The 18,387-nt window shown below is 47.7% G+C and overlaps 1 protein-coding gene across 19 annotated transcripts in view; it reads right to left on the bottom strand.

Moving 5' to 3' along the window:
- ADGRL3 (adhesion G protein-coupled receptor L3) overlaps positions 1-18,387 on the bottom strand; it is a 907,827-nt gene that overhangs the window by 364,184 nt on the left and 525,256 nt on the right. For 15 of the 19 annotated variants that reach the window (XM_048503336.1, XM_048503340.1, XM_048503323.1 and 12 more), the window contains exons 6-7: positions 9,018-9,032; positions 2,348-3,148 (exon numbers count right to left, since the gene is read on the bottom strand). In XM_048503336.1, coding sequence (XP_048359293.1) covers positions 2,348-3,148; positions 9,018-9,032 — 816 coding nt within the window. The remainder of the gene's footprint in view (positions 1-2,347; positions 3,149-9,017; positions 9,033-18,387) is intronic. The other 4 variants (XM_048503324.1, XM_048503343.1, XM_048503341.1 and 1 more) reach the window with 1 other exon arrangement.

Below are 18,387 nucleotides of genomic sequence, written 5' to 3'. Positions count from 1 at the left end.
TTCTGCTCTCCTACAGTACCATTACTTAGGGTACTTTCGCACATGCAGAATAGTGCAATTTCAATCCACTTTCAACACTTAACAATTGCTTGCAAGTGGATTTTGCTATTTTGCACAGTACAATCCAGCTGCAAAGGGCATTGAAAGTGGACTGAAAGGGCATTATTCTGCATGTGCAAAAGTGCCCTTTCTCACAATAAACAGCCTTCTCTGTGGCTCAATAAGGTGTGCTCTTTGTTGACAGAAAAATATATATATTTTTACTCCTCCTCCTGCCCAACTGATTCAGATAAAAGTTTACATATAAAGGAGGAATCCCCCAATCGTGAATGCATGTACAGTACTCGCAACTGGCTACATGAAGAAATAACAGAGCTGTTTCTCTATGTGTGAATATAAAATACCATCAAGTCTCAGTCAACTTATGGAGACCCATAAGTGTCAAACTCACTGCCCTCCAGATGTTATGGAATACAGTTCCCATCATCCCCTGCCAGCATGATGCTGGCAGGGGGTGATGGGAACTGTAGTCCATAACATCTGGAGGGCCGCGAGTTTGACACCTGTGCGTAAGGCAAGACTTACGAGAGGTGGGTTGGCATTGCCTTCCACTACACTGAGCTGTTTCTCTACCTTTGTGTAAAAAAAGGCATTTGGCAGGTATATCTCCTCAGGCAGGATTTAACGCAATGCTCCTCCGGCAAAAAAAATCTCTCTTCTATTTGACTCCCCTTCTGCAACCATCCGGCAAATCTCAAGAACAGCCTCATGGAGCCGGGCAAGGATTTTACTTAATAATTAAAAGGAACAGAAATCACAGAGGCTTTTTTTAAAAAATCATACATTAGATTTGAACATGAACATGTGGCTACAAAACTCTCAAAGCTCATCCTGCATATTTGTGGTATGGTGGCACAGAACGGATTCCATCACATAGAAAACCCCACTGACCATGAATGCTTTTGGAAAATGAACTTTTATCATGGGATCTATCCCAGACCAAACTGTGGAAGAGTCTTGGCTCAATTCTAAAGGGCCTTGAACAGTTGACATTCAATTTTCGAGCCCCTCCGTTCCAAAACTCTTTTTCAGTCCCCGATAGGCTGGGTCAATACCCTAGAAATTCTGCAAAATTCGGATTTATTCGAGCATAAAATTATCTGTATACCCAAATAAGACAAATAACATATTCAGCTATACCCAAATATTCAGGTATACCCCCCAAAAATCGGTCAGTCTGATTTTTTTGTGTTTTTTGGTGTTTGTGTCTGCAGGGGGTGCATTTTTAAAGCTAGCAGCACCAAAATTTCAGAGTATCATCCGGAGACTCTCCAAATGATACCAACCAAATTTGGTGAAGTTTGGTTTTGGGGGGGGCAAAGTTATGGACCCTCAAATGGGTAGCCCCATTTCTTGTTAGTTCCCACTGGAAACAATGGGGGATGGGGTATCCACTTTGGGGGTTCATAACTTTGGACCCCCTAAACCAAACTTCACCAAACTTGGGTGGCATTATCAGTACAGTCTCTGGATGAGACCCTGAATTTGTGCTGCTGCTAGCTTTAAAAATGCACCCCCTGCAGGCCAAAATGTGAAAAACTCAAAAAATACCAAAAAAGCCCGAATATTTTGCATTTGGATTCGTTCATATTCGGCCAGGACATATTTGGGCTGATTTTGGCTCGAACATGCCCAAATTCAGGTCGAATCCAGGATTTGGCATACCCGAATCTCCAAGCCTACTCCCCAATATATTTGGGGGGGGCAGGAATAAACCTGTCTGGAACCTGAGGAGTGGGGGTGCACAGTAATTCAGCTGATGGGGACCTTGCAGCAGAAATGTGGGGAAAGGGTTGGGTATGTACTCTCTCCCCTGCACTAACGTTATAACCAAAGGATCACAGATGGCTTGCCACACCCATTTGTGGCAACAGTTTCATTCCCTCCTTATTTTCAAGTGCAACAAGGTGAAGATAGTTGATTACAGACAGTAAAGACCCTCTTGCAAAAACCAGAGCACCATCGAATATTGAGTTTAGCACAACCAATGCTCAGCTGACACAAGCTCAGCTGAACAAGACACAAGTGACAATTTTAAAAGAATATGAAGCAATAACATAATCGAATGACAATAACAGCCTCTCTAACCCAGATTCAGGATCCTGAAGGACAAAAAAACTCTTCTGGATTACAGAGTGAGATTTTTCGTAGGCCTGTGTTCAACTGGAAATGCCAGGGATAAAATCTGAGGCCTCACTCTAACCGCTAGGCAGTAGCCCACCCCATCTGACAATCCAACATGAAAGAATTGCAGAAATCCAAACAGAAATTCATCTTGGAGTCTTACCTGTTCTGCTGTCCATAGGCCCAAACTCCAAAGAGTATTTAACCACATGGTAGTTGTTCCACACGTAAAGAAGGTTATCCCTTGGGTTATAATCCACAGCGGCAATGTACTGGTACGAGTTTGGAAAAGGGACATCCACCACACTTTCCTTGCTTTGTTCAGTATTGTATATATAGTCTATTTTATTCCCCGTTGCTTCATTGTCATCATCTTCATACACAGATTTCACTACGTACAAAATGCCACAGATCATGAACGCGTTAGAAGCCGACCTCTTGTCATAAGAAGTATCCCAGGTCCCTTCAATCCGCAAAGTGTAAGGGTTCAGCTGACTAATCACTATTTTGCCATTGTTTTGCTCCGTTGCATAGATTACCCAAAGCCCGTTCTCATCCACAGCCAGGTCGATGTCAGACTTGCCTCCCCACCTGTATGGGGATGTGTCGTGGTAGTTGGCATTAGCAATGATGGCTTCCCCACTTTTTATTCTTGTCCGGAGATCAAATTTGACAATGTTCCGGGTTCGTTCCTTGTTGAAAAACAAAGCTCCATCGTACACCACAAAACCGGTGCCATCTACCCGGTGGGGCAGTTTGTACGTTGTCGTTGGTCTCCCGGCAATGAAATCATCCTTGGAAGAATACTCCGTTAGCGTGTCTGTTCTATAAGGAGTCCATGGCATGTAATAAATCTTGTCAGAAGCCTGCAAAGGATCCTTACACCAGGCTCCTGACTGGTGGTCAGATTCAAATAAATGTTCACTCTGATACACTCCTTTTAGTAGTCCGGGACAAAGAAAAACTGAAGGGAGGGAAAGAGTTAAAAACAAAGCAGGTTACTGGGAGTTCCAGGGATTCTCTGACATGCACTTCATAGTTTCATAACTCAAGAACAAAGAAGAAAGCTTCAGAGGACAATCCCCCCCCCCCAACCTCCCTAAACGCCCCGGAATGAATATGAGTGACTCTTCTTACTATAAAGCGAATGGGGGAAATTCACAGAAATTGTTCTCCATTCTTATTTTTAAACGTCCCTTGGCAACCGTTCCACCTTTGAAATTATATACTTAACAGATATTATTGCAGAGCAGAGAAAAATCCCTTAGCAACTAAAAAGGTATTTTTAAAGCAAATAGGAGGGAAACAAACCTATCACAGCGTTCATCAGTGGATTAAATAACAAGAAGGTTGGGGAAACTGCAACATAAACACATATAGCATGCAGCCAAGCTAGTAAAAAAAGACCAAGAGGATGTGTATACAAATAGAAGGGAAAAGAAGAAGCAAGAGAAAGGAAGGAAAGGGGCAGAAAGCACCACAGAAGAATCCAGACTTCACTTACAAGCAGTTTCCTCTGCAATACAGAAGAAATCAAACATTAGGCAAACTACCTGAAAAGACTGAAATTATCCGTTGTACAGATTTCATCACTGTTTTTACATTGGGGGAGGGGTGTGTGCTTTAGGATGACGATGAAGAAGAGGAGTTTGCATTTTTATCCTGCCTTTCTCTCCAATAAGGAGACTCAAGGCGGCTGACAAACTCCCTTTTCCTGGCTCTCCCCACGACAGCCACCTTGTGACCTAGTTTGGGCTGAGAGAGTCTTCAGAGAACTGTGTAGCCCAAGGTCACCCAATAGACTTTATGTGGAGAAGCAGGGAAATAAATCCAGTTCTTCAGATTAGAGTCTAGATTAGAGGCTAGACACCTGGATGCCAAAGTGATAATTGGGTAAGTGGTTTTAATGAGGGGGGGGGGAATTAAAAACCGGACTTCCAAAAGCACAAAATGCTGATTTGGATCTGGGCAGGAAGATATGTATGTGTGTGTGTTTGTGTTTATATGGATAGTATTACATGGTCTGTCACTTTTTATGCTGGGAAATACAGGACTTTAAGACGATGGCCATTTCTTTGGCCTGCCATCACACTAGACCGGCTGTTCCTATGTGAACATCCATAGCTGAACAGGGAATCAAATGCAGAAACACATTCTCTGCATGCAGTCCTCCAGCTCCATCCAACAGGCAGGGCTGTTTGTATCTAGGTCTACCAGGAAAACTGGAATCTCAGAGAGCAGCTCTGTGGTGGGAAAATACCGGTGACTCAGGGTTCAGTCTTGCCCTGCTCCTGCTCTTTTGCTAGCAGTGTGATCCGTGAGGTTCCAGCTTCCCTGGCTGCCCTTACATACTGTTGCATGAGGGCTGCTGCTGCTGCATCATAATTCATCTTCTGCATTTGCGTAAATGCAGGCATTTCCGTGTTGCATCTAATTATTTTATTCCCGGGCGGCAATTCCAGTAAGAACCTGCTTCGAGCAACTTGAGATCCTTGTGATTTTCAGCAACCCAAAAATGGGCTGGGTGTCAAATTTTCAGCTGCTGGTTTGAAAATTAAGGGCACTCTAAAGCCTCCTGACTGCGGTGCCATCCATGGGAAGAGGTTCTCATTTGCACAGAGGCCACGCATGCTGGTGCGCCTCCTGCTAGACTGCTTCAAGTTCTGCGCGCTACTGCTGAGAGGAGGGGCGTAACTAAGGCAAAAATCACGTGGCAAAATCACCCATTAGTAACCCCCTCTTGGCACACACAAATAATTAGTAACCTACTCTTGGGAACCTGTGAGAACCTGCTGGATCCCACCTCTGGTTCTGGCTCATCAACTGTGCCAGTGGATTTTTTGTAACTTGAGTATTTCAGAACCCAAGATAGGAATGCACTGATCTAACTATAAATATCATCCAGCGTAGTGCTGGGGATGAGTTAAATACTGAAACTCTTGGCCATTGACTCTTAAACCCAGAAATGCACTGAAAATGATGAGATGACAATGCATTGTCCAGGACCAACACAGCTCCATTTAAGCTGGTCAGCTTCCATTTGCACTAAAGAGGCAGGCGCACTCCAGGGCAAACTGGCCTCGGGACAAACCCGAGTTTACATGCCCTGCCCATGATGGGCGGCCCTCCCCCCACCTCCCCAATTACGCGACCAATTAAAATGAAGCCATTTCTTTAGTGTTGTTTTCTCGCCCGCAGGGAGGTGATGGTGCTGGGTTGCAGACCATGATTTCCAGAAAATATTCATCCAGATTGGTCCTGATGATATCCAACAAATTTCAGGATGTTTGTCGGGAAGCAGTTATGGACTCCTTAGGGAGCATCATCCCCATTGTGCCATATCGAGCTAACCTGAGAGAAGCCATTTCCATTTGAGGGACAATAACTTCTATCTCCTGAACATAACTTCACCAAACTTGGGTGGCATTCATAAGAATATAGCTATCAGATGATACCCTTAAAATTTTGCAGGTGTCACTAGCTGTAAAAAATACATCCTTTCCCCAGGCACCCCAAAAATTGCCTAAGAGTCTTTGTTTCCAGGTGACTTTGTTCCACCGCAGCCAATGAGGAATTTCTGAGGTAGGCTGCACATTTTGAAGATAGAGGCACCAGACTTTCAAGGTGGGGTTCCATAGTATCCCACTAACTGCATCCAGGTAGCCAGAGACCTTTGCTTCTGTCCACCCTGCAAGGGCCCCCCAAAGGCTTATTTGTTTCCCCGCCCCCGCACATGAAGTCACAGTTGCGAGTTCTCTCAGAACCTCTCAGCGCCCCCACCCACCCCCAAAGCAAAGCTCACCAAGCTTGGACGCTGCCACTCAAGGCCCTTTGAGCCACCTTGAAAGTTCATACTTTGTTCTTCAAAATGTGGAATACTCAAGCTACACACTTCAGAAATTCCTAGACCCGCCCGCCATCAAGCTTCCAGCATGATGCGGAGGCCTTTGTGGTGGGAAGTCTTCACTATAGATCTTCATTATAGTCTAGTTGGTTTCAGAATTTTCAATATGGGAGTACCCGGTAGTGGTTTTGCTGGCATTATTTTCTGGCTGTTGAGGTATCTTCCGGGAAAGGAACCAGCCAACTTTGTTAAAGCTGCTCAGGATAGTCAATGCTGGGCACCAGTTCACCAACTCAAAGCTCGTTACTACAAAATTTGGCCACCTTCAACGCCCGCCCCTGCCCATCCCTACCACAGCCTCCCGCCGGAAACCCACGGCACAGCCCGTCAGCCCATGTAAGCACCCTTTTCCCCACCAACCCGCTGTTTCCGCACCGTAATTTCGAGTGCCACGCAATACTTTTCGGAAGATGTCTCCAGACTGCGCCCGCGACCTTGGAGCAATGGCATCCCGCCGCGGTTTTTGCCCGGTTTATGGCGAGTGCCTGCATGTCCCGTTCCCAGGGTTCTTCACGCCGGCTGCCCTAAATTCCAAACAACTCCCATGCTGCTCCCAAACCCGGATGCACTCCAGCAGGACAGCCTCCTGTCGTTCCCAAGCTTCCAAAGTTCTTGGCCTTCAAAATGCAATGGCCTTACACCGCAGTTCCCTGTATTTGGCCAAATGCAAACAAAAGAACCCAAATTTCAAAGTTCGGTGTATGGGTGCATTTCACAGCGAGGAATCCTGCACTTCTAGGCACCATTCCGTTACCACTCTATGATGCCACCAACAGCAGTTGTGTTCTGTGGCGGACCAAAGGCCGGTCCTGCCTACCTGCCAGCCCCTACTGCTCAACAACCATCTCCTGTCCAAACATCACCAATTTGGTATCATCAGGACAGTTCCCAGGAAAATTCCCTGAAATTCTTGGTGCTGGCCCAAAATGTGCCCCTGCAGGCTGGAACGTGAAAACACTTTAAATGTAAAAAATAAGAACGACTCCTGCTGGCGCCCCCCCACGTGACCAAATGGGGGGCGCCCGGGGACAAAGGGTACCCCATGTCCCTAGGTAGGAACGCCACTGGCACAGAGGCCTACATGCAAACCCTCAAAAGCCGAAAGGATTTTTGCATTTGACCTGTGAAAGGTACAGGTCATGGGCACGTACAGGCATGGGTGCAAAAGTTGCAAAATCCGTTGCTAGATCAATCCTAAACAGGCCCATGCAGAGGTAAGTCCCATTGTGTTCAATGGAGGTGGCTCGCCTTATCATCTCTGTAAAGGCTTATGTGACAGGTGACTGAGAGATTTTAACTGCAGTCCGTGGTTATCTTTATGAACATTCACATGAATAGGGGTACCAGGTCCTCCCAGCAGGAAGTGGGGGGAAATTACTGGGTGTGAAGGCCAGTAACATGCTCATCTCACTGGCAATCTGCTGACATCACTTCCTGTACACACCAGAAGTGACAGTGGTGCATCACAGGCAATGCTGTGGCGTTTGTGAACTTTTGTCCAAATGTCAGAGCATTCGTGCTGTCCCCTGGTGACATGATGACATCACTTCTGGGGTGCCCAGGGAGTGACATCAGCATATTGGGATGCTGCTTATATTTCTCCCCTGCATTTGGACACCATTTTCTCCCTCCCCGACCAGCTGAGTCGTTCTGGGGAGTGCCCAAAGGGGGAAGGAGATGCCCTGCCCCAAGAGGAGTCTGGGGATCCTAGCATCCAGTGTTTTATAGTTTTAATCAAGAAAAATCAAACCATTGCTGTTAACTTAAAGGTAAAGGTTGTCCCTTGTGTAAACACCAGGTCATTACTGACCCATGAAGTGATGTCACATCCTGACATTTTCTAGCTGCTAACTAATGGAGGGGGAAAGACTAAGGTGACCAGATTTTCACCTTTTTAAAGTGGGACACCATGCGCGCGTGGCACATGCGCGAATGCGCACAGGCAGCCGCAGGAGTGCACTGCCTTGTGGGGCGCTCTCCTGTTTCCCGCCCTGTCACAGGGGAGTGCCCTGTGACAGGGCAGGAAACAGGGGTTTGGCAGTGTGGCAGCCTCCCGCGCTGCCGCACTGCCTTCTGGGGCGCTCCCGTTTCCCGCCCTGTCACAGGGCGAGAAATGGGAGCGCCCCAGAAGGCAGTGCGCTCCTGCGGCTGCACGCGCGCACGGTGTCCTGCATTGACAGTTATCAATGTAAAACTGTTTGCTTGGAAGCTCTGAGGGGGAAGGTCCAGAATAAGAGCATCTCCTCTTTTTATGAATCAGGGCGGGAAACAGGGGTTTTAGCAGTGGTAGTTTTTCCGCTAGCAAGATTCGCCTTTTCTGGGCGCTTCCCTGGATTCCCAGAAGGCAGCGGCAGCCTCGGCGCTGCGCACTGCCTTCCTGAAGGCGCTCAGGGCGTGAAGGCCAATAAACCTTCATCGGGACATTTAAAAAACCCCGTGGGACGCGGGACAAATCAGTCAAAAGCGGGACTGTCCCGCCAAAAGTGGGATGTCTGGTCACACTAGGAAAGACCCTTTGTAAACGTCTCCATTAAGCCTCTGGTGTTTTATCAGGGTATGTGTATGTTAGTGTGCACTCTTGCAAATTACTCCATGCTTTTCCTAAAATTGAGCAAGAGAAAAGAAAAAATATTTTTTTTCATTTTTTTAAAAACAATCCCGGTGAAAGAAGATGACACCACTAAGCTGTTCCGGCAAACAAAAAAAGGAACGAAGGGGTGGGAAGGCGGGGAAGTGACATTAGTACAACTGCACAGCAGGAAAACTAAACTTTAACCAAGAGGTTAAAACGGCAAGAGAATTAATGATGAAAGAACTTCAGCTAAAGCATTAAAACTGTTAAATATTTTATCCCATTAACGGCTTACATTGGGTATAGGTATATATCTATCTCTATATTAAAAAAAAAGTGAAAAAGGCACTTAATTACCTTTTTGTTCCACTTCTATTGTAGAGAAAGAAGAAAAGCAAGAAAGGAGAAAAAGAGAATAGATTAATGGTCTTGTCCTGGGTAGGCACTTTTCTTTACCTCCCAAACAAACATCAGCCTCCGCTTTTATCGATGCATTCGTTCTGCAGACGCAGTCCCCGCTCTTAAACACATTTCTATGCTCGCGCTTCGTCCAGCAAAGTTTATGATGTCCCCAACAATACGGGAGCATCCGCAACCTTTCAAGAGGTTTGTAAGATTTGTGTGCAAGGTTTGTGCCAGTTGCAACGGTCGCAGAAGGGCAAGGATGATACAGAAATTCTCGACTGCAGAACCTTTGGAGGACACATACATCCAGTGGTGGGATTCAAATAATTTAACAACTGGTTCTGGCGGGGGGAATTCAAATAATTTAATAGGTGATTGTTTACAAGCACCATTTTAACAACTGGTTCTGCCGAAGGGGTGCGAACCTGCCGAATCCCACCACTGCATACATCCCAACTTGCAACAGACCACTTCCGTTCTGCCAAGTCGGCAGCCTTTCTCAAACCCGGGAAGGACACCTTGCCTTGATGCAAGAGGAACTTCCTGCAGTCGACGTGGTTAGAGGCGGGCTCCAAACTCAGCAAAATGGACTGGGGAAGGGTACAAGGATAAGGTTGCAATGTCCCCCCTTGGCCACTGGCAGAGGAATAGGAGGGTAAAGTTGCTAGATCTATGTTGGGAAACTCCTGGAGCTTTGGGGATCGAACTTAGGAAGGATAGGGACCTTAGTGGGGTATGATGTCATGACATCTACCCTCCAAAGCATCCACAGTGGAATTGAGCTCTGTAGCGTAGCAATGTGTGGTTATTCCAGAGCATCCCAGGTTATTCCAGAGCATCCCAGGCATCGCTATGTGAAGCACTGGGCCAAATGGAAAGTACCACCTACAGCAGTGGTGGCGAACCTTTGGCACTCCAGATGTTATGGACTACAATTCCCATCAGCCCCTGCCAGCATGGCCAATTGGCAGGGGCTGATGGGAATTGTAGTCCATAACATCTGGAGTGCCAAAGGTTCGCCACCACGGACCTACAGGTATGAAACTGGATGAGAGGCATCCCTCCCCTCCCCCTCTCCACAATTCTGGTCTTAGGACCCTTAGGAACAGCACAGGTATCGAAGTCAGGATCTGCAGCAGCCCCCCCCCCCCAAATTACCCACTGCTCCTCCACCATAATTACAACTTGGGTCCAACCCCATGGCTCCATTGCAGGTGGGCTCAGGTAGCCCTGGAATTCAAGACATTCCAAACAAAATTCTGACATTGCCTGAAATCTCCGGCACTATGGTTATCATCACCTTACTGCACAGGTGTCAAACTCGTGGCCCTCCAGATGTTATGGACTACAGTTTCCATCATGCCCTGCCAGCATGATGCTGGCAGGGGATCATGGGAACTGTCATCCAAAACATCTGGAGGGCCACGAGTTTGACACCTATGCTTACTGATAAAGAAGAAAATGGAAGGAAAATCTTGAAATTAAATAATGCCATTCTTCCAGCTAAAACAATCGTGAACGTCATAATTGGCTGCCCCATTTCCTAGCCAAGGACTTAATAAAATACAGATCTAGTTGGAAAGGAAAAATGTGCCCTCCAGGGGGAAGGGGGGGGGGAAGAGAAGAAAACACCTCTTCTAGGATTGCATCTCTTGATGTATTACATTTAAAATTTGCCCTTTGAGATCCGCACACTGTTTCTCCCCTCCTTCAGTCTGTCCTCACAACAACTCAGTGAGGTTGGTCAGGCTGAGTGAGTAGTAGAAGGTCACACAGTGAGTTGCATGGTGAACAGGGATTTGAAAAATGGGGCTTCCCCAATTCTAGACCCCCCTTCAAATTACTGTTGCTGCAAACACTTCTGATATAGCCCCTCTTTTGCCTGCTGCTTCATGAACCGGCAGCAGTATTTGAATGGATCAATGTAACAATTTAATTAACCAAATAGTGAATCAGTTAACCACCATCATCATTCTAGGATCAAAATGTTTAGTTCAAGAGAAAAATGAAACTGTAAACAAAATCATACGGGTGCCGAAAAGCATGAAATTAGTACGTCAAGCTATGGTTCAAAGCAGTAAACATGTCACACAGTCTCATATAATGTCCTTGCTTAAAAGCGTGGCTCCATGCATCCATATTAGAGTCTTGTTCTTTCAGCTAGCGCGGGGGTCTGCAACCTGTGGCTCTCCAGATGTTCATGAACTACAATTCCCATCAGCCCCTGCCAGCATGGCCCATTGGCCACGCTGACAGGAGCTGATGGGAGTTGTAGTTCATGAACATCCAGAGAGCCACAGGTTGCAGACCCCTGAGCTAGTGGAATGTGGTCTTATGGGTTGTGTCCCGACAGAAATTCAACAGGTGAAGCCTCTGATATGCACTCCCAATGGATTTTTGCTTGATGCATACATAAGTGGCATAGTGTCCCCCCTCTTGGATCTAGGGAGCAGTTCTCGGTTTGAAAGGCTATAGTTTTTGTAATCTTGCTCTCTCTCCTTACTTACTGTACTTCAAGTTCCTGGGCCCTAGATCACTGATACCCAGCATTGAAATGCCTAATATTGTATAACTAACAGCAAAGCCCATTGCGGGGAAGACACAATGAGCCCAAACAAAGGGTCGAAGAGGAAGCATCTGCCCCCGTAGTGGGCTGTTCTGGGGCTGTAGCGGCCCCCACCCCACCCTTGCTTGTGGCATGACACTCACCTGGTTCCGGGTCTGTGCTTCGGGAGAGGTGTGGCTTGGGATAGGAAGGTAAGGATAGGGGAGGGTGGAGAGGAGTGGCTTGGGGTGTGGGGAGGGTGGCCAGGTGAGGGTTGGGGTGGAGGAGGATGGAACACAGTGGCTTGGGGTGATGGGAGGGTTGAAAGGGGAGGTTTGAGGTGGCAGAGTGAGAGAGGGTGGGGGAGGGCAGAAAGGTGAGGGTTCTGGTGGGGCAGGGTGGCAAGATGAGGCTTGAGGTAGTGGGAGGGTAGAATGATTAGGCTTGGGAGGGCGAGAGAGTTGGAAGGTGTGGCTCGGAGTGGCAGGAGAATTGGAAGGCGAGTATGAGGGTCTGGTCGGGTTGGAAGGCGAGTGTTAGGGTGGCGGGAGGGTGGCAAGGTGCGGCTTGGGGGGAGGGCTGAAAGGGGTGGGGGCAGGGTGGCAACCTGAGTTTGGGGGGAGGGTTGACAGGTGTGGGTATGGGTGGAGTGGAGGGTGGAATTTAGGTGGTTAGGGTGGCAGGGAAGGGCTTTGTTTGGGGTTGGAGGGCGAGGTGGGGGTTACTTTGCTGGCATTGCTGGGGGTGGGAGTGGGAGGCAGGGGAGTGGGCCCTCCGTGGGCCTGGCTTCATTTCTGGGGTTGGGACGGGGTGGCAGGGAAGGGATTTGTTTGGGGTGAGGCCGGAAGCCTTTGCTGGACTGCGGAGCAGCTCTTCCGCTGGCCCAGCAACGGCCAATGGGGGTGCAGGATGCACAGCACTTTGTCCCTGTGCATCTTGCACAATAATTGGCTAAGGGTCTGTCATTGGCTTGTTCGAACCCTTAGCCAATTATGTATTGCAAGATGAGAGCAAGCGAATCTTATTAAAATGGCTGAAGGTCATTAGACACATTCTTCTGAAATCACTTTCCTAAAGAGGAAGGATTGGCAGAATTCGGTTGAACAGATCCAGAAATATTCTTTTACCTTTCCAACACGGAGCCGGGGGCGGAAGGGAAGGAGAGAAAGGCCTGTTTGTTTAGAATTTTCTTTTATCTTCAATGGGGAGCCAATGACATTGTCTTCTCCTCTGCCGTGTTATCTATACAGCTACAGCCATGTGAGGATGGTTAAAACTGAGAGTGCCACTGGCAAAGGTGACCCAGAGAGATCCATGGGGGAGGGGATATCTCAGTCTGATGCTCTAACCCTGTGGTGGCGAACCTTTGGCACTCCAGATGTTATGGGCTACAATTTCCATCAGCCCCTGCCACCATGGCCAAGTGGCCATGCTGACAGGGGCTGATGGGAATTGTAGTCCATAACATCTGGAGTGCCAAAGGTTCGCCACCACTGCCCACTACAGCCAGCATGATTAGGAGTGACAGACTCTAATCTGGAGAGCCAGGTTTGGTTCTCCACTCCTCCACCTGAGTAGTGCACTGAAAGCTGTTGAACCAGGTTTGTTTTCCCACTCCTACACATAAAGCCTGCTGGGTGATCTTGGGCTAGTCAGTTTCCCCAGAACTCTCCCAGCCCCATCCAGCTGTCCTGGGGAGAGGAAGGGAAGGAATTTTTCAGCTGCTTTGAGACATCTTATGGTTGAGAACTGTGGGATATAAATCCAATCTCTTCTTCTAACCACTACACTCTCTGAGGTCGATTCCGCACTTGCGTTATCGACCTAAGTTCGAGCTGCGTTCGACCGAAGTGCTCCGCACAATCACTGGGATCGGCGTGGTTTTGTACCAGCTTCGCCCCGTGAAATGGTCAAATTTCCGACTCCAGTTGGGAACTACTACTTTTTCAGGGAACCAACTTGAACTCAGCTCAATTCCAGTAAAGTGCAGAATCTCTGGTGCCAGGAGTCCCCCATTCAGCCAATCACAGCTGAGTTTTGGGCATGCGTACAACTGGCCAATCAAAAAACGCCACCTTCGTCCCTCCATTCCTGTGGCAGTTTTTTAAATAACGTGTGTAGGGATAGATGGAACATGGCCGTAGAACAGTAGCCAATCGGAACGGAGCGGTGAAGAGGCACAGGATGATTCCGCCCTCTGAGCTGGGATTGAGCTGGTTGCAGTGGGGAACGACAATGGCTTTAATCTAGGTTAGTACCCTTCTCAGGGAACTGGGTCGAACCTATTTTACTCGTGTGCGGAATCACCCTGACAGTTAGCCCGTGATGCCTCATATTGGAACAGTTGGCTTTAAAGCAGTGGTTCTCAACCTGGGGGTCGGGACCTTTGGTTCTCAACCTTTGGGGGTTGAACGACCGTTTCACAGGGGTCGCCTAAGACTCTCTGCATCAGTGTCCTCCATCTGTAAAATGGATAAATGTCAGGGTTGGAGGTCATCACAACATGAGGAACTGTATTAAAGGGTCGCGGCGTTAGGAAGGTTGAGAACCACTGCTTTAAAGGTTGCTGTTCACACAGGTCTGTTTGTCACTTGATGCTCTGAAGCTGCCATCACCCTCAGAAAGAGTAGAATAAGCTCACACATTGGAGCCGTAGGTACGCAAAATCAAAACAACTTTTGGGAAACGGTAGTCTTGGGGTCTTCCCCCCGTTCCCTCTCCCACCTCAGCTTCTATTCATTAATGCAAGAGCTTTAAAGGTGGGGTTGCTCACCCATTTTAGCTCTCAGAGTTTGCTAAATTGCCAGTGTGCCAGGGAAGTTCTGTGCCTTCTAAGCATGAATCAGAGAGAAATGTACTCTATGCAACATTTGGATAAGCTGTACCTGTTGTGTTTTGACCTGCACAGAATTTCCCCCTCCCTTCTTGGAGGCCAGTGTCTAGTGGGAATACCAAGGCAAGATATGAGTGCAGAAGGCTTGCTTGCTAAACAAACATGATAGGCAAGACCGCATGCCATGTTCACGACCTCGGATACCATTTCCTTCCTATTTTCAGGCACGCGTGAATCTATAAGTAGTTTGATTCTTCTTTTCAGACCGCAAGCCTTTCAAGCATAGAATTTTCTGTTCGACATTTAAAAAAAGAAAAATAACTCAACAACCATAACAGCTAGTGGAACTGCCAGTCTTAGAGGCAGAATTCCTCTGAACATCCAAATTTTCTGGAGGAGAGAAATCTTATTATTCCTCACTTTTTCTTTCTCACTGTCCCCGCCTCCCACATTCCCTGCCTCTGTCTCTCTCTACATACAGTGTCTTCCAGCCTTCCATTCTCCTTCATACATGCTATTCATATCCTATCCCATATTCTCCCACTCACACAAACATCATAGCAACTCCAATGCGGCATAAGCATCTTATCTCTCATATGCATCGAAAGATATGCAGGTTTCCAGAATTTCCTTTCCAAAAGAGATGTCCGTTCAGCACCTTTAAAAAGCTCCACGAGAACAGCATGAAGATGGTTCCCCTTGCAACGTATCTCCAACAGAGGCATAGCTATAAGCGGGTGAGGGGGGTAGAAAATTGCCCCCTGACCCCGCCTCCTTCCCCCCATGCTCCCACTCCTTCCCCCCCAGGGTCTCCCCCACTTACCTTAGTTTAAAGCAGCCAGGTGTAAAATATACTTCCTGGTATAGAAAAAGAATTAGGGTTAGTGTATTCCCATTAGGCTGCTTCAAACTAAGGTAAGTGGGGGGCGGGCAGGGCGGGGGTGCTGGGGAGGGCACTATTTTGCCCCCTTATGCCTCTGATCTCCAATACCTGATTATTTAGAGACAGACTAGCTATGTACATGAAGGCTCCATTAACTAAGATGGGGAAATAACTGTTGATGATAGTTGACATCCTTGATATCTTAAGAGCAGTGATGTAGGTATAGATTTTTAATGGGGTGGGTTTGGGGGGCGGGACCATGCCCCCACCTGCCCCTGGGGGCATGGCCATGCCTCCCCAAGCCCCACCCCCAGCCTCAGTGTTTACAAAAGCAGCTCTCTGATGCCAGGGTGGCAGACTCCCCTGCCCCCCCCTGCTGGGTGGGCTCCCAGATGGCAGATGGCAGTCCCTTCTGCCCTCCCCTCTGGGCAGAGGCATAGCTAGGGAAAATGGAGCCTTGTGCAAAATCTGAGTTTTGCGCCACCCCCCCCCCCCCAAGGACGGCCGCTGTGATGCTGGAATCCATGTAATCTACCACCTTTTCCCAGGGCAGCCAGCCCAGATGTCAAAAGTGCTGGGATAGGGCAAACCATAAAATATAACACTGTAAAAACTGGAAGAACAAGTGGAAACAGAGATACAGATTATCCTGGTGAAGTTCCAAGCCCAATGTAGAAAATTTTAGGAGAGGTATGAGCCACCGTATGTCAGGTTCCCAACTGCTAATTTTCATATTATGAAAAATGTAAATGAACTGTGTAGTTTGTAGACAGTTTGCCTGCCTTCGTGGTCTGAGCACAGCAACACATGCTGGGGAACTTCTGGATTTTGAGGATGCATTAAAATAATTAGGTCCAGCAAGGTGACAAGAATGATTGTGAAATGTAGTATTACTAGCCAATTTAGAAAGTAACAGGCCAGTAAACCAACATAGCATGTATTTGAGTGTTCCTTGGCACAGTGGCATTGCTAATCTTGTTTATGGTTATGTTGCTAAAATAAACCTTCTAATCAGAAATTGGAAGGAAGCCAATGAAATCACTAATCATAAATGAAGAACGAGGGATTTGGAGAAAAACCAAACTCATGTGACCCCGGGTGCTGGCCATTTTGTCAAATGAAGGGGGGGCACAAAATCGCTCCCACACCCCTTCTCCTTCCCCCTTCCCCATCCATACACCCTCCCAACGACCCCCAACTCAAGCCAGGCCACAGAGGGCCCGGAAACAGCCACCGCAGCCCTGCTGACTCCGACCTCCAAGCTCTCTGGGCCGCAGAAGGCCTAGAGAAAGTGCCCCCATCCCAACTCAAACCCTGACCCTTTAAAGCTTGCCGGGCCACTGAAAGTTTAGCAAGAGCTTCCCTACCCTGCAGCTCAGGGAGCTTGAAGGAGGGTGGGGTGGGAAAGCTCTCGCCGGGCTCCCTGCGGCCTGGCAAGTTGGGATGGGGGGCACTTTTTCCAGGATTTCTGCGGCCCGGGGAACTTGAAGCGGGGCTGGGTGAGGGCAGCTCCCACCAGGCTCGGAGAGAGCTTCCCCATCTCTGCTCACCCTGAAGCTCGCTGGGCCCCTAAGAGCCTGGTGACAGCTTCCCTGCCCTGCAGCCCAGGGAACTTCGGGGTGAGCGGAGGTGGGAAGGCTCTCACTGAGCTACCACCACTGAAGGTCATGTCTGCTTGTGGCCTCTGATGGAGGGGGTGGCCCGGCAGCAGCCAGCGCTAGGTTGGGAGCCTGCTGCAGGCAAGGCTCTTGTTTTTGTGCCCCCTTGTCCCTGTGGCCTCTGATAGAGGTGGGGGTGTGTGCCGTTTTATGCTGGTACTCCTCTGCTACAAAGTAAATATTGTTGTTGAAGGTTCTACAGGTTTTGCAGAATCAAACTTTCTGAAGTTTCTATGGTGTCCATGTGGTCCTTTTAAACTTGGAGCTTGTGAGAAATTCTCAGAAAAAGCTCCAGATGAAACTGAGCAAAAGTGGGATGAGAATGCAGACTTTTACTGGGATCTAAACACGATAAGCAAGAAAGGGAGAACTGATGCACAGTTATTAACTGAAGAAAAATAAAATGCCAGTAAGACAGAATTCAGAGGCCTCTTCCTGCACATGCAGAACAATGCTATAACCCTGCCCTGTATACCCTGCCTTATGAAATATTGGATTTCATATTGTTTCTCATGCTATGTGCTGCAAAATGCCAGTTTCCTTGTTTGTATGGGTGGATAGCAGAGTGTCCAAGCTGAAAGCAAGCCTAAGGCAAAACAATTTGTGTGCAAATCTATGAGTTATTCCAGGCAATTATCTGGATGTCTCATAACAAGGGCATGCATCTTTGATTATCTCACCCTGCCAGAGTACTCCGTTAGCATAATGGAGTCTGTAGAACTCCTGAGCACCACACCTCGCTAAGCTGTTTCTTTGGAAGTCCCTGATACTGTGCCTTTGAGAAAACGTTTCTCAAACAATTGCTGCTTCCTTGCATTTCCCCCACCTTTCAGATACAATCTCCCTAACAACAAGATCCTGTCCTAAATCACTCAAGCCTCAGCTAAATTTAAATACTTAAGGCAGAGAAGTACCTCTGCATAAAGCCTTTCAGAGCTACTGATGTAATCTGGGACCAATTGGCCCCATTGTCCCGGGAAGTAGATAAATAAATAGAGCTGCTAATTAGCTCAGCCTTGCAACCAGCATAGAGGAAAGAAACGAAGCCTAATGCAAAGGGTTTCTTTTCCCGCCAAACCAGCAATCCACCCTATAAAAGTCCTGCTCACCTTAAGCTCATTGCTCATTTCTAATCTGAACCTCCCTTGGTCAAGTTGGTATGAGACACGATATATCGTCCTTTGCTTGGATCCCTATGCTGGCATAGAGATCCTTGCCTTCTTCTGGAACTTCTGTGCAGATCTTTGGTAACGTATACGTCCCCTGCTTCCCCAAATCCTATTCTATCATCCCACCTATCTTTTCCTCCCTATCTATATACTTAGGAACTGTGTGTATGTGCCTTAATGTCTCACTGTGTGATTGTTTGCAACCAAAACTTATATAAAAATATTTAAACTGCA

This window comes from Sphaerodactylus townsendi, linkage group LG07 (assembly GCF_021028975.2).
Source record: "Sphaerodactylus townsendi isolate TG3544 linkage group LG07, MPM_Stown_v2.3, whole genome shotgun sequence".
NCBI classification, from domain to species: Eukaryota; Metazoa; Chordata; class Lepidosauria; order Squamata; family Sphaerodactylidae; genus Sphaerodactylus; species Sphaerodactylus townsendi.
The sequence above is the reverse complement of the archived record's forward strand: the minus strand, read 5'-3'. Positions and strand labels throughout refer to the sequence as shown.